At 46.6% G+C, this 22,308-nt stretch overlaps 1 protein-coding gene across 1 annotated transcript in view; it reads left to right on the forward strand.

Moving 5' to 3' along the window:
• The window catches only part of LOC114690550 (protein FAM178B-like), a gene marked incomplete at its 3' end in the record, with an annotated part of 46,687 nt that extends 27,721 nt beyond the window's left edge, over positions 1-18,966 (forward strand). The window contains exons 5-6 of the mRNA XM_037201812.1: positions 1,116-1,238; positions 18,814-18,966. Coding sequence (XP_037057707.1) covers positions 1,116-1,238; positions 18,814-18,966 — 276 coding nt within the window. The remainder of the gene's footprint in view (positions 1-1,115; positions 1,239-18,813) is intronic.
• Between the last annotated feature and the right edge of the window lie 3,342 nt (positions 18,967-22,308).

The raw sequence follows: 22,308 nt of genomic DNA on the forward strand, positions 1-22,308 counted from the left end.
GTTTTATCCATTCTGTCCACTCCAGAGTCAATCTATCTCCTTCCTCTATAGTTACTTTGATTTTTAATATCTCAGAACTGTTGTTTGGTTGTTGCTTGAGATGGAGACTTGATGTAGGGAGTTGATGGTGCCACTCTCCTCACCCCGAAATATCTTGAATCTGGTATTTTCCGTACTATCAAGTTGCTTCTTAGGGCCCCAAATAGCAGGCTTGTCCTTGAACCTTGGAGAGGGAGGGGTGATAATCTCATAAAGGCAGATAGGACAGGCCATGCTGTTCCTGGAAGGCTGGGGCAGGAACTCAGGGTGCTGACAGGTGAGAGGGGTGAGTGGGAGATAAAGCAGTGGTGTAGTAAACCGGTTGGACACACACACCCTGAATCACGGAAGCGCCTTAAGAGTCCGAAGCGTGTTTTTCTGCATGTTAAAGAAAGATCCCACAGACTGTCCTGGAAGAACACACCTGGGTGAGATGGTGAAGAAGCAGCAGAGCTGAGGGAGTCGGGGCCTGGGGAGGGCTCCGAGCTTCTGCTGGGTCGTGTGGCGAGCTGCCAGGTTCTAGGTTGTTTAGGGGAATGAAGACTCAGGCATGTGACAGGAGAGGGAACCAGTCACACGGGCTGGAAATCATCAGGTGTAGGGCTGCTTTCAGGGCCTTGGCAGGAGATGGAATTTTTTCATACTGAGGGTCTGTGGTGATGGGAGGGAAGGCTGTGGCCTCTTGAGGCTGGAGAGTCAAGTGGTGAGTTGAGGCTGCCAAGGACCAGAGAGTACAAGCCTCCTCTCATCATGTGGCTAAGCCCTGGTGATAGAAGAGCAGGCCCAGATCTGGGGATGTTACAGAATGAGCGAATGTCAAAACAAGACCCACAAATAAAGACACACTGAACACTGTGTGGTAAAGACTGTCTTCTTTCATCATTGCCCCCTGGAGACAAAGCAGGGCTCTGTCCCTCGGGAAGTAAGTCTCAGAGCCTGGGTTTAGGACACCAGGAAGGTGGCCTTGCACTTCCTAGGCATGCTGTGCTCTGCTGCGGGGGGAAATCACTGGCCTGGGAGATGGGTGGAGAGCAGGTAACAGTGCTGAGGCTGACTCAGGCTCTCCTTTCCCCCAGGGAACAGGCCCTGGAGCAGGAACGGGAGCAGCAGCTGCAGCAGGAACATCCCAAGCTTGACTCCTCGGAATGTGTCGAATGTGTCGAAGACGACAGAGAAGCAGTGCTCACACCTGAGCACAGGTAGGAGCAGGGCGTCTCATGGGTGTGGGCAGAATTTCAGCCGCAGTTTGTGCCTCTTCCTCTTCTTACGGCCACAGTCAGTTCAAGAAATACCCACTCATCTGTCTGCTGCTGGGCTTCTAGGACATAGCGACCACAAGCAGCCCAGTTATTGGTGAAGTTCCTAGGACCTTATCTCATGGGGAACAAGCTACACAAAAGCCACAGTCTTAACTGAAAATGGCCTTTAGAGAGGAGGCTATGGTCACATGAAATTTTCATCTTCCTCTGACTGGAGGAAGGAAAATGGCTATCAGTGTGTTGTCTAGCTTTGTTGACTCAGATTTCATGGGCTATGGTTTGAGGGAGGGCAGAATTCATCCACTCCATGAGTTCTCAGATGCCTGGGGACCACAATGGAATCCATCTTTATGATATTCTGTTTTCTGTGTGTGATGATTTGAATAAGATGTCCCTGTAGGCTCATATATTTGAATGCTTAGTCACCAGGGAGTGGAACTCTTTGAAAGGATTAGAGGATTAGGAGGTGTGGCCTTGTTGGAGGAAGTATGTCCCTGTAACTTTGAGGTTTCAAAAACCCGTTGCAAGCCCAGTCTCTTTCTCTGCCTATGGATCAGGATGTAGCTCTCAGCTACTACTCCAGTACCTACCTGCCGACATGTTGCCATGCTCACTACCATGATGATAATGGACTAAACCTCTAAAACTGTAAGCAAGCCCCCAATTAAATGCTTTCTTTAATAAGAGTTGCCTTGGTCATGGTGTTTGTTCACAACAGTAACTAAGACAGAAGCTGGTACCAGGAGTGGGGTTTTGCTGTGACAGACCTGACCATGCTGTTCATTGGAGGAATACAGAAGACTTTGGGACTTTGGACTAGAAAGTGGGTAAGGGGCCATCCAAGTAGAGGCATGGAAGACAGTGGTGCTGAGGGTGATTTGAACGATAGGGGTCAACTGAAGAAGTTTGAGATGGGAAGAATATTAGTAAGAGATGTAGAGACAATTCTTGTGATATTTTAGCAAAGAATATGGCTACTTTTTGTCCTGGAAAATCTGCCTGAGGCTAAGTTGAAGAGTTTTGGATTAATGGCACTGGCAGCAGATTTCAAGACAGACTAGTACTGACTCTGTTGCTTGGTTATTAGTGGCCAGTATTATACATATCTATAATGAAAATGAGGAAACTGAGCAAGGAAAAATAAAAAAAAATTACAGTTTGAGGAGAAAGGGAGCACTGGGAAATGCAGTAGAGCTAAGTCCAGTGCTCAAGGAGATGAAAAGAAAGCTTGATGCTACACTGAATAAAGAGAATGGTGACCTCAGGGCAAGACCACACCCAGCGAAGCTCCCAACTTTTGAAAAGGAACTAAAGAAAAGCTTAATCAATGAAGGAATCATGGACAACAGAAAGTTGATGCAAATGATATTAAATCAATGAGCTGAATACCAGCCCTATCAAGCAGCAGAACTTGGCAGCCTTGGCCATATGGTTCTGGCTTTAGAGTCAAGAATACAAGAAAGGGTTGTGGAATCTCCCTTCATAGTTAAGAAAAGCCACTGAGACCAGATGTGTGTCAGGGGTGTCCCTGAATCAAGGCCCAGAGAGGCCATTGCATGAAGCTTTGAAGGTGAAGACTGGATTTCATCAGAGACCCCATGATGTTGGAGATGCCAGAGTCAAGGAATGCCTTCCAAGAAGAGCTACAGATTGGGTATAGAACCAATCCAAGATGGAGAAATGTGTTGCAGTCAACAAAGCTGAAAGGAGTTAAATATATGAAGGACACTTGAATATGCAAAAGCAGAATTTGGAGTTTGCCCTGCTGGTTTTCAATCTTGCTTTGGTCCAATATTTCCTCACGATGCTAACTATGTCAAGGGTCTAACTATGTCAAGGGTCTCTAGAGTCACAGAGCTTATGGAATGAATGAATATATATATATATATAAAGAGGATTTATTGGAATGACTTACAGGCTGTAGTCCAAGTAATCCAACAATGGCTAGCTGTAAACAAAGAGTCCAAGAATCTAGTAGTTGCTCAGGACCACAAGGCTGGATGTCTTAGCTGGTCTTCTGTATACACTGGAATCCCAAAGAAGTAGGCTCCAGGGTCAGTTAAGGAATGGATGTGCTAGCAAGGTGAGGGCAAGCACGCAAAGAACTATTTCCTTTCCACCCCTTGATTCCTGAGCCCTCGGGTCCTGCCTATGGGAGAAACCACACCATCTGTTGAACGCTGATTCAAATCATATACTGCCTTCTGGACAACCCTGTTCCAGCCTTCCAGCTGCTGCAACCTAATTGATGCTGTAACAGTGTCTTCAAAAGGACATTCTATCTTTCTCTCAGGCCAGATGCTTCAAAATGGTGGGGAACATGGCAAGACCAGGGGATTCCATGATCATGGACCCACTGTCATATTTGTGTGGCTGTGAAGTAAGTTCCCTGGTCAGAAACAATACTGTGTGGAATACCATGTTGGTGGATAAAGCATTCTGTAAGTTCACATTCTGTAAGGATGGTGGTTTGGGCAGAAGCCTTACTTGCAGGAAAGGCAAACCCATAACCAGAATAAGTACTACTCCAGTAAGGACGAAGAGTTGTTCTTTCCACAGAGGAAGTGGTCCAACATAGTCAACCTGCCACCGGGTTGCTGGCTAGTCACTCCAGGGAATGGTGCCATATCTGGGGCTCAGTGTTGGTCTCTGCCATTGGCAGACCTGGCACTCAGCAGCAGCTAACCAGGTCAGCCTTGGTGACTGGAAGTCCATGTTGTCTAGCCCATGCATAACTTCCATCTCTGCCACCATGGCCACTTTGTTCCTGGGCACGTGAGGCAATGACAGGGATGGCTGGGGAGAGAGGCTGACTGTCCACAGAACAGGTCATCCATCCTATCTACTTGATTACTGAACTCCAGCTAAAGTCACCTTTGATGAGCATTTACATGGGACACAGCCCATGAATCTTCACATCCCATGCCCATTTGGAAATCTAGTCAAATACTTCTTCCTCAGATGTCTTTCTCACCAATTTTCTAAAGGTGCTCTTTCCATGTCCCTGACCACCCAGCCAATCCATTGGCTACAACTCATGCACCAGTGAACATTTGCACATCTGGCCATTTCTCCTTCCAAACAAAATACCATATATACTGCCCAAAGTTCTGCCCACTGTGAAAATATCCCTTTGCCTAAGTCTTTCGGGGTTGTCCCAGAAAGGGCTTGTAAAGTAGCTGCAGCTGCTGTCCACTTCTGGATGGTGCCTGCATAACATGAAGAACCATCAGTAAACCAGGCCCTTGTCTTCTCTTCCTCAGTCAACCAATCATAAGGCACATCCCATGAAGCTCTAGGTGCATGCTTGGCATCAGATGGCCTTGTAACTGGAGTAGAAACTTGCTCCACAATCCCAAAGGTCTCTTCTGTGACTCACCTATAGGGCCTGCCAAAGGCTCCAAGCAGCATCCCTATCTGCCACTGACACCTCCAGTACCATCAGCTCTGCTGGATCCCGTGGTCCATGCCTTAGAGCAGCCTGCACAGCAGCCTGGACCTGGTGAAGAGTCTGCTCCTGCTCCAGGCCCCACTCAAAGCCAGCAGTATGGGTTGGGAATACCACACTCAAGTGAGGAATGTGCTGTCTCCAGAACCCAGACAGACCCACTGCATGTGCTTCCTTCTTGGTGGTGGAGGAGCCAAGTAAAATCATTTATCCTTCCCTTCACCTTGGAAGGAGCATCTCTGCACGCTCCACAACACTGGACTCCTTGAACTTCACTGAGGAAGAAGGCCCTTCATTTACTTCCCATCCTCTGATATGCATATGTGTTACCAAAGAGTTCAGAGTGGTTGCTACCTCCTGCCCACTTGGTCCAATCAGCATGATGTCATCAATATAGTGTACCAATGTGATATTTGGTGGAAGAGACAGATGATCAAAGATCCCTTCTTACTAAGTTGTGACACAGAGCAGGAGAGTTAAAATTATAAAGGTATAACTGCTGGCCTTGCCAACTGAGGCAGATTGCTTCTGATGGTCTTTATGGACAAGTTCAAGAAAAAGCATTTTCTTTTCTTTCTTTTTTTAGGTTTTTCAAGACAGGGTTTCTCTGTGTAGTTTTGTGCCTTTCCTGGAACTCACTTCATAGCCCAAACTGGCCTTGAACTCACAGAGATCCGCCTGCCTCTGCCTCCCGAGTGCTGGGATTAAAAGTTGTGCGCCACCACCACCCGGCAGAAAAAGGCATTTTCTAGATCAATAGTTGCATACCATGTACCAGGAGATGTGTAAGGACACCACATCTGGTACAGCAGCTACAATTGGACTTACTCCCTGATTGAGTTTTCAACAGCCAACAGTCATCCTCCTTGATCTGTCTGTCCTCTGCACTGGCCAGATGGGAGAGTTAAAGGAAGATGTGGTGGGAACCACCACCCCTCATCTTTCAAGTCCTTGATGGTGCCACTAATATTTGCAGTTCCTCCAGGGATGTGATAATGTTTTTGATTCACTATTTTCTTTGGCAAAGGCAACCTTAAAGGCCTCCATTTAGCCTTTCCAACCATAATATCCCTCACTCCACAAGTCAGGGAACCAATGTGAAAATTCTGCCAACTTCTAAGTATATCTACCCCAATTACGTATTCTGGGACTGAGAAAATAACCACAGGATGAGTTTGGGGACCCACTGGACCTACTGTGAGTCAGACTTCAGCCAAGACTCCATTAATCACCTGGCCTCCACAAGCCCCTACTTTAACTGGAGGGCCACAGTGTTTCTTGGGATCTTCCAGAATCAGCATCAATTCAGAACCAGTATCCAACAGACCCCAGAAAGTATGATCATTTCCTTTCCCCCAGTTTACAGTTACCCTTGTAGAAGGCCATAGGTCCCTCTGGGAAGGACTGGAGAAAGGCTAACAGTGAAACTTCTAGTGTCTTATCAAGGTCCTTCTTCAGGGGAACCTGGCCCTCCAAGGGGTTCTGGGTCTAGCTTAAGTCTGGAAGTTGATTCATTGGCTAAGATCCCCTTTTGCCACCATCCAATGGAGCCTTTCTTCATTTGTTTGAGATTTTTCTGCTTATACAGATGGAACAAAAATTCAGTAAGCTTCTTACCTAGTTCATGCCTGGAAACACCATGATTGATTAGCCACTACCAGTCATTCCATAGTGAAATTCACCTTGCCTGTGCTGATGATTACGTTAGGCCAATATGAACATTGGTTTGCCTATGCTGCCCATTACAATAACTATGATCACCTTGCCTTTGGCCATCTGGTCCCTGCTACCTCAGGTCTCAATTAAAAGCACTGCATTTAATTCATCCAGTTGAGCAGCAGCACCTCCAACCCTAAGGTCTGGCACAAGGAGAAGGGCGACAACAGAACTCTTCAAATGTGCTGGGTCCCCTCTCACCATTTTGTGTCTTTTAGGGGCAGTGAAGGGCCTGTCTTCTGGGCGTCCCTGTCATGGAGGATTAGGTTTTACCCAGTGCACCCACTCCGGCATTGCAGTTTCCCTGAGCCTTAAAATCCCTTCCTCAACACTAAGCCGAGGGAGAGCAGGCATCTCCAAGTCTTTTTCAGTAGGCCATCTTTTGGCAAACACTTTAGCCAAGCATTTAAGGTTTTGAAACCATTTAAAACCTAGACTCTCCACTCACAGGGCCTATATCAGTGAACTCAGCCTGATCTTGTTTTATGTTCCTTCCACTATTATCCCACACCCTTAAAACCCATTCCCCCAAATATTCCCCAGACTTATGCTTGAATGAATTAGCAAACTCATTGAGCTCTTTAATAATTTAGTGCACCTCCTCTTTGACTGCACTTTCTGCTTCCTCTTCAGGAGCCTGCTTTGCCTTAGGTCTGGTTATAGGTCTAGAGTCAACTCTTGGCAGGCCTTAAGCATCATCAGTATTGTCTTCCTGGCATTTCCTTCAGAGAAAGCCATTCCTGGTTTAGCGGCCTGTGGAGGAGGAAAAAGGCAGTATTTCAAGGGGCGGGGTTGAGGTACTACTTCCTCGGGTGAGATAAACTCTTGAGAACATGAAGGTTGGAAGTTCTCAGCTTCACTAGGGTCCTCCCACATATCCCCATCCCAAGTTATAGGATCCAGTTCTTTTTTATTTTTTATTTTTTTAAGATTTATTGATTTATCATATATACAGTGTTCTGCCTGCATGTATCCCTGAAGGCCAGAAGAGGGCATTAGATCTCATTACAGATAGTTGTGAGCTACCATGTGGTTGCTGGGAACTAAACTCAGGACCTTTGGAAGGGCAGCCAGTGCTCTTAACCTCTGAGCCATCTCTCCAGCCCCTTTTTTTTAAAAAAAAAAAAAATGCCTTTATTAAGCAACATAGCTTATGAATTGATAGAATTCCTACTGTGTGATGTCACCCTTTTTTTAAAAAAAGATTTATTTATTATTTATACAGTGAGTGTCCAGCCTGCAGGCCAGAAGAGGGCACCAGATCTCATTGCAGATGGTTGTGAGCCACCATGTGGTTGCTGGGAACTGAACTCAGGACCTCTGGAAGAACAGCCAGTGTTCTTAACCTTTGAGCCATCTCTCTAGCCCAGGATCCAGTTCTTTACCAATTAATGCTCTTACATTAACCACTGACATCCTCTGAGGCTGGTACTTGAATTTTTTTCTTCTTTTTTTTTTAAAAAGATTTATTTATTTATTATGCATACAATGTTCTGCCTGCATGTCTACAGGCCAGAGGAGGCTACCAGATCTCATCATAGATGGTTGTGAGCCACCATGTGGTTGCTGGGAATTGAACTCAGGAACGGTGGAAGAACAGTCAGTGCTCTTAACCTCTGAGTCATCCCTCCAGCCTTGAATTTTTGATATAATTCAACAAACCATATAATGAGGGCTTTTGGTTTGATTTTGTGTAACTTGGGCTCTGTAGACACTTAAGATAAGGTTCTCTTCCAGAGCACACTTAGAAACCTTTAAACTGTTTATGCATATCTAGAGCTCCCTCCCCCCCCATCAATTTTATCACTAAGTTCTTTATTGTCTTTCACTGTATTCTGACGTTGGTTAATTTTTATCACAGAGCTCATTCCTATCCTTTATCAACTTATCCAGCCAGAGGCATCATTTTCCCCAAAACTGTCGAAAGTTTCATATACAGGGTCACCAAATCCATTGCCACTCACAATGGGTGACTCGGGATAATCAAATGCATTTATCTCTTTATGTTTGTAATATAGTTCACACTATTGGCTTTCAGTACTCTCTGAGCTCTCAGGAGAGGGAGTGACTGGAGAGGCTTCAGTAGCTACAGGTGCTGGTGAATTGAAAAGCCTATCTCAGATACTTAAAAAGTTTAAGATTCATCCTTATACTTCTGTTTCTCTAGAACCACTTCTGGTACCAAAATCTGTATTGGTTGTGGTTCTCTATAGTCACAGAATTTATGGGATGATTCTCTCTATATATAAAGTGGATTTACTGGAATGACTTACAGACTATAGTCCAGCTAATCCAGCAGTGGATAGCTGTGAACAGAAAGTCCAAGAATCTAGTAGCTGCTGAGTCCCATGAGGCTGGGTGTCTCAGCTGATCTTCTGTAAATACTTGAATCCTGAAGAAGTAGGCTCCAGTGTCAGTGAAGGAATAGATGTGCTAGCAAGGTGAGGGCAACCAGGCAAAAAGCAAAAGTGTCTTTCCTCCATGTCCTTGTATAGATTTCCAGCTAAAGGTATATCCCATATTAAAGGTGAGTCTTCTCACTCAAGATCTGAATTAAAGGTCTGTGTCTTCCAGCCTTAATATCCGGATCACAGTTGTGTATCTTCCTACCTCAAATATTTGGATTAGAAGTGGATCCACCCACTTCAAACCAAGTTGAAAATATCTCACAGGTGTGCCCTCCATTTCTGGATTTGTAGTTCACTCCAGACATAGTCAAGTTGACAACCAAGAATAGACATCACAGCTTCCTTCCCCTCCCCCGACCCCTGTACCACCCTTCTGAATAGTAATGTATATTCTGTACCATTGTATGTTAGAAATATATGATCTGCTTTTTTATTTTGATATTATAGAAGGTCACAATTAAGAAATTATCATGAATCTTAGAAGAGACTTTGAACTTTGAACTTTTTAAACAGGTTTGAGACTGTGATAGACTTTGGGGACTTTTAAAGTTGGAGTGAATGCATTTTTGCATTATGATATGGTTATAAAATCTGTAGGGGCCAAGGAGTGGAATGTAGTAGTTTGAATAAGATGACTTCCATAGGCTTATATAGCTGAAAGCTTAGTCACCAGGGATTGGAACTATTTGATAGGATTAGAAGGATTTGGAGGTATGGCCTTGTTAGACTAATTGTGCTACTTAGGGTAGACTTTGAGGTTTCAAAAGCCCATGGCAGGTCCAGGCTCTTTCTCTCTGCCTGTGGATCAGGATGTAGCTCTCAGCCACTGCTCCAGCACCTGCCTACACGCCGCCATGATGATAATGGACTAAACCTCTGAAGCCCCTAATTAAATGCTTTTCTTTCATAAGAGTTGCCTTGGTCGTGGTGTCTGTTCACAGCAATAGAACAGGGATAATATACCATGTATCTCAGCCCTTTAGTTAAGCTGTGAGAGTTCCATGAACTAGGCACATATAAATAGCAGAAATCTGCTTTTCTTTTTTGTTTTGCTTTCATGAGTTTGGTGTAGCCCTGGAAAATCTGGAACTCTCTCTGTAGACCAGGCCTGCTTGAACTCAGAGATCTGCATGCCTCTACCACCTGAGTGGTGGGATTAAAGGCATTTACTACCACACCCAGCTCTTAGAAATCTGCTTTTCACAGTGGATTCCGGAGCCTGGGAGTTAGAGGTGAAGGTGCCAGCCTGCCAGGTTCTGGAGAGAGCTCTTGTGTCCTCAGATGGAAGAAAGAGGGCTAGAGACCTCTCTCAGTTCTCTGAGTTGTTTTGAGTGTGTTTGGATTTTTTCTTTTTTTTTTTTTTTGGTGTTTCGAGGTTGGACCTAGGACTTTGTGTGTACCAGGCAGACATTCTTCCACCAAGCTATACTCCCAGCCTGGGTTCTCTCATCAATGGCAATAATCTCCTTCATGAATGTTCCAGCTAAAGATGAGAGCACTGCCACATTGGGGATTAGGATTAACTAGGCAATTTGGAGAAACACAGGCATTCAGTCTGTACGACACCAGGCATTTATAGCTTTGCCTGCTTGTTCATTCACTCATTCATCTCATCAGTGTTTATTGTCAACTTGTACCAAGCCCTGTGCCCTCATGTTGCTGGCTGTCAGCCCAGTGAGACACAATAAACAAGACAAGCTATATGAAAGGCTGACGGTAGAGGACAATATGGGACGGAGATGCAGGGAAGGCCGGGAGGGTGTCGCTGGATGAGGGGTGAGGAAAGGCCTTTCAGAAGGTGGCTGTTCAGCAACTGAAGGCAGTGAGAGCCAGACTTGGGGGCTTTGGTGCAAACACACTTGGTGTGTTGGGCATCAGTGAGGTGCGTGCAAGGACACAGGTTGGGGAACTAAAGGTGGGTGCTGGGTCTTGGAGTTTTTTGTTCCAAGTGAGCTGGCCACCACTGATTTGACACACGATCTGAATGGCATCCTGTACTGAGGACAGACTGGTGGAACAGGGACAGAAGGGAGCCATGGGCAGAAAGCATGTGTTGATAAAAACTAAAATGGCTTCTTTTCTTGTACTCACCCTACAACACATAAGACTTCTGAGTACAGAAGATGGGGATTTCTCTCTCCCAGGGCTCAAGTGTTTTAGTAGCAGACACCAGGCAGTGTCCTCTGTGCTTTATATGCTGTATCTCTACCTGGAGACCATCAGATCCACCCCTTTGACTGTCCTGACCCTGTTCCAGACGCCGGTCACAAGCTCAGATTGTTTCGCTTGTCTTTTCTTCTGACTCAGTAGAGACTGGCATTCAGACAGAGAGCCTGTTCCTTTGGTTCAGTGAATTTGCTGGGGTGGCTCACAGGACTCAGAAGCACTTAGATTGCTTGTCATAAAAGATGCTAGGAACAGAAACACACAGGTGACTTTAGAGAAGAGCACAGAGCTGCCCTCTTCTCTCTGGGCATGCCACTGCCCAGGAAACACTCTAAAAACCCGTCCTTTGGGGTTTTCGGGAGCTCTCCTTGCACAGGCATGGCTGCTGATGGGCTGCATGGGAAACACCCCACTTGCCCACCTGCTCAGGGACTTAGCCCCTCCCTGCAGCGTCCCCTCCTCCAGGGCCTGAGGAAGGACTCCACTACAGTGTGGAGTGTCTTCTAACTGTCAAGTAAGGTGGGTCGGAGGAAGATTCTACAGACTCGGGGAGTCTCTCTGACTTTGGGGGACCCCTTTGAGAAGGGGAGTTTTAGTTTCCCTCAGTTCACCTGAAGGAGGGAGTCACAATCCAGAAACCGTGGAAGACACACATGACATTTGTACCACAGTGTCACATGTGGTCCTGGCAGTTAATCTGGGAAAGGTGATGCTGGCCAGAGCTACTGGCAGCTGGGCAAGGCAGGCAAGTTCTGGCTGTTTCAGGGAAAGTGACACTTTGCTAATTAGTTGACTAGAGGGTATGGGAGGAAGAAAATCAAAGCAGGGGACACCAGAGGCTTTGGCTTGAGCAGCTGGAAGATTAGGCCAATCCTTGTTTTTATTTTTTGAAATAGGTCTCCCAGCTGACCTCAGATTTCACCCACCTACCTCTACCTCCCAATTTCTGGGATTACAGACGTGGTGGTGTGATTGAGGCTGACCCCCCCCCAGGCTCATATATTTGAACGTTTAGTCCTTAGTTGGTGGGATGTTGGAGCAGGATCAGGAGGTGTATGTAGTCTTGGAGGAGGTGTGTCCCTGGGAGAGGGCTTTGAGGTTTCAAAAGCCCATGGCAGGCCCAGTCACTCTCTCTGCCTGTTGCCTGAGGATCAGGATGTAAAGCTTTCGGCTACCCCTCTAGCACCGTAACTGCCTGCCTGCCTTTGTGCCACCACACTCCTTGCTATGACGGTAATGGCCTGAACCTCTGAAACTGGAAGCCAGCCCCAATTAAATGATTTCCTGTATAAGAGCTGCCATGGTCACGGTGTCTCTTCACGGCAGTTGAAACCCTAACTAAGACAAGGCATGCACCATCACACCCAGCATGGAGGTATGTTTAACCACATGGAGAAAGATCCAGTGAGCAGAGGCTGGCTTAGAAGGAGCGTTTACCTGGGGAGCCCTAGGGTCGAGCTCAGGTAGGTGGCTGGAAGAGGTAAGGTTGGGAGTCACCATGTGTAGACGATATTTAAAAGCCTAAAAAAAGCCAGATGTAACATCACATGCCTATTATCCCAGTACTTATCGGAAGGCAGAGGCCGGAAAGTCACCAAAAGTTCCAGACCAGACTAGACTACATAATACTGCCAGGGCTACAAAACAAGAGCCTGCTCAAAACAAACAAAAGCCCTGAAACAAGATGAGATGGTGTAGGAAGAAGAGCGGGTGCCCAAGGGCTGAGGCCATAAGGACGAAGCAGACAGGGACACTGAGCATGCTGGAGCCAGCACCTGTGGACCACTGGGCAGTTCCTGGACAGAGCAGGAAGGTCAGAAGATGCTACAGCATGTAGTACCACAGCAGGAACTGTGACCTTGTCAAGAGCAGCTCTGCTGGGCTGCTGGGAACAAGCGTGCCTGGAGAGCAGGTGGAGAGGCCAACCAGAATGGCTGGCAGTAGCCTAAGAGGAAAGTGGGGTCAGGATTGCAGGGGGTGGGGGAGGTTGATTGAGCGTTGGTGGTGGTGGGTGAGTTTGGTTGAGCAGTTGGTTGGTGGTGGTGGGTGAGTTTGGTTGAGCAGTTGGTGGTGGTGGGTGAGTTTGGTTGAGCAGTTGGTTGTTGTTGGTGGATGATTGTGTTTGTTGTGCTTTCACCAGGGACACCACAGAAAGCAGCTGATCTTGGAAGACGGAAAGGGGGTCTTTTGTTGTGGCAGGCGAGCCTGGAGGAGGTTATAGGAGGAAGGCAGGCTCAGATAAGTAGCCTTACTTGTTTGCTGTCCAGACGTGGCTTTTCGTGCTTCTGAGTACACAGGTTAGCCTCAACCCAGGCATAGTGGGTGTAGCTTTGACCATATGCAGGGTTTGTTGAGGGATAACATACTGACATCCTTGGGACCCTGCTTCAGGATTCCCAAAGGAGTTACGCCATTTTTAGTTGCCCAGGGATGATTTTAGGGTCAGCCCTTTGCCTTTTTCACAAATTGTACCTAGACTGGGTTAGGACATCAGCAAAAATGCTTTGGGCTTGTAGCCAGTCCATTTCTGGCATAGGGACTGGCCTCTGGGGTTGTAATTTCACAAAAATTTCCTATAGAAAATTTCCCTGTAGACAGGAGTTCAGCAGGGGAGCCTGCCTATGCTGCAGGAATACCTAGGTGTGGAAGTGGGCCCCAGGCAGGGCCCAGCCTGCAGACTCTGATTTAGGGGGCCCTCCCTCCTGACTGCTATCAGTCTTTGTTAAGATGTACATGGATAGTCTTCCTTCCCACCCCCGACCCCGCTGGAGTGTGCCAATCACTGAAGCAAAAAAACTTTGCAAAAATAGAGTTTATTCACCAGGCAGCTAAATTGAGGGAGACCCAGACCTTTAACCAACTACCTCCTCAAGCAGGGCAAGGTAGGATTTACTTGTAAGCCCAGTACTTGGGAGGTAGAGACAAGGAGGGTCAGGAGTTCAGGGTCATCCTATGCTGCAAAAGAGTCAGCCTGGATTACATGAGACCCTGACTCAAAAAAGAAAAAAAAAAGGTAAATCTGCCACGCTTAAGGACAAAGTTTAGGGGTGTTAATGGGATAAAGATTCAGGCATGGGGAGAGATGGCTGGAGGCAGAGAGAAGTGAAGGACTTGATGGTCTACACATGCAGTTATACATATGATACATATTCAGAAAATGGCTGCTCCAATGAGTTTGAAGGGTAAAGCTTTTCATCTTCCAGTGTCAAGAGGTCATCCATGGGGCAGGTATGCAGACCTGAGTGGACAGGTGGCGGCGATTCCAGCTGATCAGAGTCAAAGTCAACCTCCAAGGTCCTAAAGCAACTAAAGAAGACTGTGGCTCCTGCCTTGAGATTAGGCGGAGCAACAAATGACTAAAAGCCAGTGAGTGAAGCGCGCTTTGTTCAGGGGTCTCCTCTGTTTCTCTTCACTGTGAAAGACTGGGACCCGCCACCAGATGGGCACAGCAAGCTCCTTTTGCATGCTGCTGGGGACTCAGGGTTGCTAGGAAGTTTGTCAGGCTTCCATCAGACCCCTGCAGGGCAGGTACGAGTCCTACGTGATATCCTAGGAGGCTCTCCCGAAGTGGTGGAGCAGGAGACTGAGCTGAATCAGTGCTTGCGGAATGCTGTGGTGGCGTCCTGGGGACAGACAGTCTGTGGGCTCGGCTCCAGGGACCTCAGCTCACTGGACACGTAGTGTGTGGAATGAAGCTCTTGCAACTTTTGTAAATCTCTGTATAGAGCTGATCAATGGCAAAGCACTTGCTAGATAGCCTGAGGACCTGAGTTCACATCCCCAGAAGCCATGGGAAGTCTGGGCATAGATAGCATTGCTTCTGTGGTTCTAGGAATCTTAAAGCAAGATGGGAGGCAGAGTCAGGAGACTCCCTGGAAGCTGGCTGGCCAGCTGTCCTGGAGTGCACAGTGCTGAGGACACAAAAGGAAGGAAAGGGGGTGGGGAGAATAGGTGTGGTAGTGCACAGCTTTGGGGAAGCAGAGGCAAGCGGATCTCTGTAAATTGCAGGCCAGCCTTGGCTGATGTAGCAAGTTTCCAGGCCAACCAAGCTACATAGTGAGACTGCCTCAGAGAGAGAGACTTTGTCTCAAGCAAGGTAGCAGTAAGAACCAATACCACAGGTATACTCAAACACATATGTCATACATACATACAAACAAAGCTTTTTTTTTTTTTTTTTTTTTTTTTTTGGTTTTTCGAGACAGGGTTTCTCTGTGTAGCTTTGCGCCTTTCCTGGAACTCACTTGGTAGCCCAGGCTGGCCTCAAACTCACAGAGATCTGCCTGGCTCTGCCTCCTGAGTGCTGGGATTAAAGGCGTGGGCTTTTTTAAACTTGTATCACTGTTTGTTTGTTTGAGATACATCATACAAGCAAAGCTTTTTTTAAACTTTGTATCACGTTTGTTTGTTTGGGTGGGCTGTGCATGTTCCACAGCTGGTGTAGAGATTCTGAGGACATTTATAGGAGTTGGTTCTCTCCTTCTACATGTGGGTGTCAGGGATTGAACTCAAGTTGTCAGGTCTGATGACAAGTGCCTTTAGCCACTGAGCATCTTGCTGGTCCAAAATTTTATTTATATATATATATAAATATATTTTCAATCTTGGTAGTAAGAATAATTTTGCTCCTTTGACCTTTCTCCTGAGCGTACATAGGATTGTAGAAGTCATGTCTTCATGGCTTGAAGGTCAGGAAATTCCACACAGAAAGGAGCTGTGTGTAGCTGCTTACAGCAGAAGGTGTTTGTGGCTTTGAAATCATGGCTCATTTTTCTGGGCGCATGACATTCTTCAGTGGTGCTTTGAGAAAGCCTCTTTGACACCAGCCACTTTGAGGTGGTGGTTTTGATGTAGGATACATTGTGGTGGGATGGTTCAACCTTATGCATTAAAAATTAAAAACTGACTCACTGGTGTAGAAAACTGCCAACCTGTTCCATCTCTGAATGGGGCCAGAGGAAGTGGTGAGGGCCAGCGAGGCAGTATGGGTTGGGAGGGATAAGGCCAAGGGTGGGGGCTAGGCACCATCTGCCAGACAAGACGTCATGTGATTGCCACAACTGTCTGTGGTAGAAAGGACACTGATCATCTCAAGCGAAGTGTCTGCTCATATACTAAGAATTGGCTTGAATCTTGGCAGGATGACATCTTAAATTATCTCTTTCTTAAAGTTAAAAGACCTTATGTGTGTGCTGAGACGGGGGAGGGCGGGGGAAGGGAGAGACAGATATTTAAACCACAACATGGCCCTTTATTCTCTGCTCGAGGCTGCACAGGAAATCCCTAATTAGACGTGTGACAGTGTCTCGGAATCTCTAATGATACACATACATTACAGTTCACATTACAAAAGTCCCTTTGAGTGACGGCTTGGGGGAAAGGACTGGGACCCCCTTTACAGATGAGCCTACTTATTACTGATTTTTTAATAACTTGCGCACATTTTCCCCAGCTACAGAAGTAACAAAAGAAGCTATGATAGATAGAACGCTCTATGGCAAAGACATGACCAAACCAAGTTATTTTACTATTTGTATGGTAGTTATCAGACTCTTTATGAAAGCCCACAGAGCCTGAATCTTCTAGGTTTCTACCATTATCTCATTTATTGCACCATTTTGTCCTCAGGACAGCCTTGTGATGCCACCAGAGTTGCACCTTGGGTCAACTGGCCAGAAAGTGAGTCGGGTTCACATGGCTGGCTATCAGGTGACAGCACATGTGGCCCCATCGCCAAGGCCAGCCACTCATGACCCAGATTCAGTAGACCCTGACTTTCTCTTTGGGTTTTGATGTCTCAGACAGCACATTTGGTTGGGAACCCATGGGGCATCTTCCAGTCAGAGAATATGATATCTGTAGCTTCTTTTTGTCTTTATTGCTCAAAGCATATGCTATATTACTAGAACACCAAGAGGAGTGTGGCTTTATAATGCAAACAGGAAATGTCTGCTCTTCCTCTCCTCCCCACCTAAGTCTGTCCAAAAGGGTCATAGCTGGGAATGTCAGTTGTGTGTGGAAGCTCTTGTGTCTAGGCCTGTTATGTATGCATGTATGTAGAGAGGCCCCCTTACTTTATGTACTGCATGACCCTGTTAACCCCCTTACCTGTTATGTACTGCATGTATGTAGAGAAGGTTCCCCTTACCTGTTATGTACTGCATGTATGTAGAGAAGGTAACCCCTTACCTGTTAAGTACTGCATGTATGTAGAGAAGGTCCCCTTACTGTTATGTACTGCATGTATGTAGAGAAGGTGCCCCTTACCTGTTATACTGCATGTATGTAGAGAGGTGCCCCTTATCTGTTATGTACTGCATGTATGTAGAGAAGGTACCCCTTACCTGTTATGTACTGCATGTATGTAGAGAAGGTACCCCTTACCTGTTATGTACTGCATGTATGTAGAGAAGGTGCCCCTTACCTGTTATGTACTGCATGTATGTAGAGAAGGTGCCCCTTACCTGTTATGTACTGCATGTATGTAGAGAAGGTTCCCCTTACCTGTTATGTACTGCATGTATGTAGAGAAGGTGCCCCTTACCTGGTTTCTTTTGTCATTCTTCTAGTAACCATAGTCAACTGCTATCTGAAAATATTAGATGGAAAATTCCAAAAACAAACAGTGCATAGGCTTTAAACTGCACCCTGTCCTGAGTAGTGGGATCAGATCTCGTGGTGTTGCTCCATCTTGCCCAGGACAGTAATCATCCCTTTGCCCTTGGATCCACACCAAATATGCTACTCACCCATTACTCACTTGGCTAAGCGGATTAACAGCTCCGGGATCAATGCTTGTGTTCAGGTAACCCCCGTTTTATTTAATGGCAGCCCCAGAGCCCAGGTAGTGATACAGAGAGTTCAGATATGCAGCAAAAGGCTGTAAAGCTCTTCATTTAAGAAAAAAGGTGAACATTCTCAATTGAAAGAAAGGGGAATTGTCTGCTGTGGTTTGCCAAGATCTACAGAAGATCTACAGAGCTTCCATCTGCAGAGCTGTGGAAAAGAGAAAAGAGAAATTGGTGCGAGTTCCTGTCGCACTTCAAACTGCATAAGTTTACAGCCGTGGTGTGGGACAAGAATTTGGTTGTGAAAAAAGGCATTATGTTATATGATTCGATACTAGCTGCAATTACAGGCATCCATTTAGGATCTTGGAATCTGCTAAGAAATCTCTCTCTCTCTCTCTCTCTCTCTCTCTCTCTCTCTCTCTCCTCTCTCTCTCTCACACACACACACAGCACACACACACACACACACACAACACACACACACACACACACACACACACACCCCTCCTAGTCTGTCTTGCTTGGTGCTTCTCCCATCAGCGTACCATTGACTGTCTGGATCAGCTCATTGTGTGGAGTCTCAGTTGGCTCTCAGGATTGACCTTAACTGTCCTCCTTCCCTCTCTTGTTTCAATGGATGATGACAGAATTGCAGAGTCCTTCTTTGCCTTTTCCTTCCCTGTCGTTGTGCCCAGGACAGATCTCCTAACAGGCTGACAGGCAGCGTAGCTGGTTGGATCTGCATTTCAGCAGGCTCCTTGGGTGGTTGGATCCCCTAAGTCCTGGAGCACAAGGGTCGCTGGCCAAGCTAGCATGGAGACCCACACTCATGGTGCCCCATCAGTTGGTGCCTCCTCACCCCTTCCTGGACACCACCCTGGCCCTGGCTGTACACAGCCCCTCTTCTCGTTCCCCTCTTAGCACTCTGTAGGTTGCTGCAGAGCCAGGTACACCTCTGACTCCTGTCCTGTCCCTTGCCTTGCCAGGATGCTGGTGGAGAAGTTCTCCGTATCTCTCCAGATCATTTCGCCAGTGCATCCAGGTGAAACTGTATTCCTGCCTAGACGTCACCCTTTGCCCTGCATCCTGGACTCCTCCAGTCTAAAGCCACACAGTCAGCTGGAAGAGCTGTTCCTCAGGTAAGCATGCTGTGCTGGCTATTTTTATGTCAACTTGACACAAAGGTAAAATCATTTTGGAACTTGAGCTGAGAAAATACTCCCACCAGAGCGGCCCATGGGCAAGTCTGTGATGCATTTTCTTGATTAATGATTGATGTGGGAGGACCTAGCCCACTGTGAGTGGTGCCAGCCCTGGGCAGGTGATCCTCAGGGCTAAACAAAAGCAGGCTGAGCAAGCCATGAGGAGCAAGCCAGTAAGCAGCACCCTTCCATGCCTCTGCATCAGCTCCTGCCTCCAGGTTCCTGCCCTGTTGAGTTCCTGCTCTGACTTCCCTCTGTGGTGGACTGTTATCTGGAAGTATAAGATGGAATAAACCCTTTCCTTCCCAAGTTGTTTATGGTCATGGTGTTTTAATCACAGCAAGAGACACCCAGAGACACATAGTAAGGGAAGTATAGGGAACAGTGTCGTCTGTTTCAGGGACAAGGGCTACCTCAAATAAGGAAATCCAAAGCAATGTTTTTGAACAACATGAATATGTGGCCTTTTATGAAATAGAGGTAATTATGTTCGTTTTCTGTTTTCTGTAACTGTAATTAGATTGGCTGTCATGAAGGGGAGTCAGGGCAGAATCTCAAGCAGAACTAAAGCAAGGCCATGGAGGAAGGCTGCTTACTTGGCTTGCTCATTCATGTTCAGCTACCTTTCTTTTTTTTAAACTTTGTTTTGGGTGCCTTGGTGTAAAGTATCAGATCCCCTGGAACTGGAGTTACAGACAGTTGTGAGCTGCCCTGTGGGTGCTAGGAATTGAACCTGGGTCCTCTGGAAGAACAGCCAGTGCTCTTAACCACTGAGCCATCTCTCCAGCCCCAGCTACCTTTCTTATATAGACCAGGCTTACCTGCCTAGGAGTGATACTGCCCACAGTGGCCTGGGCCCTCTTTCATCCATTAGCCCCACAGACATGCCCACAGCCAATCTGAGGGAGGCAGTTCTTCAGTTGACTGTCCCTCCTCACAGATTTGTCAAGTTGACAGCTGAGATGATCTGCCACAATAATGCATGTCTGCTTAGAAAATTTGCTAATTTTAGATATATATATATATACAGGGTTCTCTGTTTAGCTCTGGTTGTCCTGGAACTCCCTCTGTAGACAGGCTGGCCTGGAACTCAGAGATCTGCTTGTTTCTGCCTCCCAAGTACTGTAACTCCTACTGCCCAGCTATAAACTCTTATTTTAAATATTTTTTATTTTATTTTGTGTTTGTGTGTGTGTGTGTGTGTGTGTGTGTGTGTGTGTGTGTGTGTGTGTGTGAATGTATGTTATGTATGTGTGGTGCCTGAGGAAGCCGGAAGAGGGTATTAGATTCCCTGAGGCCGGCAGTTGTAGGTGCTTGGAACCAACCTTGGGTCCTCTGGAAGAGCAAAATACACTCTTAACCACTGAGACCACTCTCCAGTCCCTGGATGAATAAACTTCCTAAAGGTCTACATTATAGTAAACACCAGGCCATGCATTTACATGTTCATACTGCCTATTCCTCCCCAGTACCCCAGTTTTATAGACTAACCTGAGCCAGACTCAACATTCATGACCTGGGGATCTTGTCTCAAGTAGCACAGGGCCGAGGTCTGGGCTGTCAGAGCTTATGGCGGTCTCTCTCACCTACAGCAGGGCCGGCCCCTTTTCCATGGTTCTGTCATGCAATTTCAATTATCTGTGGCCAGCAGTGGCCTGGACATATTAAATGGGAAAATCCAGAAATAATTTATAGGTTTTTACATTGTGTACCATTCTGAGTAGAATATTGAAATTTTGAGCCATCCCACTCTTATCAGTCTGAAATATGAACCCTGTCTTTGTCTGGTGATCCTCACTGGGCATGCTCTCCGCTCATTAATCACCTAGTAGCCAGCTCCAGTATCAGATTGACCCTCAAAGTGTGGGAGGCTTTTATTGAAGGAACCTCTGCTCTCCTCGGTGACTGCAGAGCTCAGGCGCAGTACCAGGCAGGACTCATTCAGACAGCAAAGAGAAGCCGTGACACTTCCTCTACAGGAAAAGGGACACGCTCTTGGCTTCAGGAGAGAAAAATATCATACACTGCAGCTGCTAAGATTGAAGGGCTGGTGATGCTCAGTGGTGAAGTGTTGCTCGAATTTTAAAAGTCATATAATAAAAAATCCAGGCCAGATGTTGGGGTGAATGCTGAAAGATCAGAGAGACAAAGGAACAAGGCACAGCCACCACCTCTTAGCTCACCAACTCCTCAGCCTGAAAAGACTTTCTAGCCAAAAGGCCTCTAGTTGAATGAGCTACCTCAGCCGAAAAGGCTTCTAGTTCCTGTCTCCTCACGCCTTATATACCTTTCTCCACCAGCCATTAAAGGCGTGTGTGCTTCCAGTACTGGATTAAAGGTGTGTGCCATTTACTGCCTGGCTCTGCTTTCTCTCCTAGATGGAGTCAATCTCATGTCTCCAGGGTGGCTTTGAACTCACAGAGATTCAAACAGATCTCTGCCTCCCAAGTGCTAGGATTAAAGGTAACTGCTTGTGGTTAGGGCCGCAGGCAAATTTATTAGGGTACACAATATATCTCCACAGTTAAGAGTGTGTACACTACACCCATGTAGGGCAGCTCACAACCAGTTGTAACTCCATTCTCAGGGGATATGACACCCTATCCTGGACTCCACAGGCATCTGCACTTAGGGGTACACATACCCACACATAGACACACATTGTGTAGTGGTTAGTACCAGACACCGTTTTGGTCATCCACGGAAATCAATGAATCAGATCCCCACAGACAGCGAGGGACGAGTGTATTTGCTGGGGATACTGTCTTCAGTCTGTGTGCCATCAGTACTGGAAAGTCCGTCCCCAGCCAGAAGCACGCTTAATAACAATAGGGACAGCTGCCTGTCCCTCCTCTTCTGGGGAGTAAATTCATGCTCAGTATCACATAATCACACTGACGAATTGTTCTGTAAGGGGATTTTTAAACGGTTTACCACAATCATGCCCAACACTTGGCAGTTGTGAGCTCATGTCCAAGAATATAAGAGAAAGATAAAGAGAATTCAGAGCAGTTGCCGTCTGCCTGATCACTCCTACGGGCTGGTGACTGCGGTGGAGGCCAAACGGATAGAGACAGGGCCACCGTGACCACCCACTTCAACCACACCCACTTCAACCACAGCATGAGCTGAGCTCAGAGTTCTCAGCTCATCTCAGCTTTAAAGATCACAGGAACACTTGAGTGTTTCTTTTAAAGTTTTTTAAAATTTAGATTTATACACACACACACACACACACACACACACACACATAAACGCATGTGAGCGTGGCCTACATAC

Source organism: Peromyscus leucopus, unplaced genomic scaffold (genome assembly GCF_004664715.2).
Source record: "Peromyscus leucopus breed LL Stock unplaced genomic scaffold, UCI_PerLeu_2.1 scaffold_149, whole genome shotgun sequence".
Taxonomy (NCBI): domain Eukaryota; kingdom Metazoa; phylum Chordata; class Mammalia; order Rodentia; family Cricetidae; genus Peromyscus; species Peromyscus leucopus.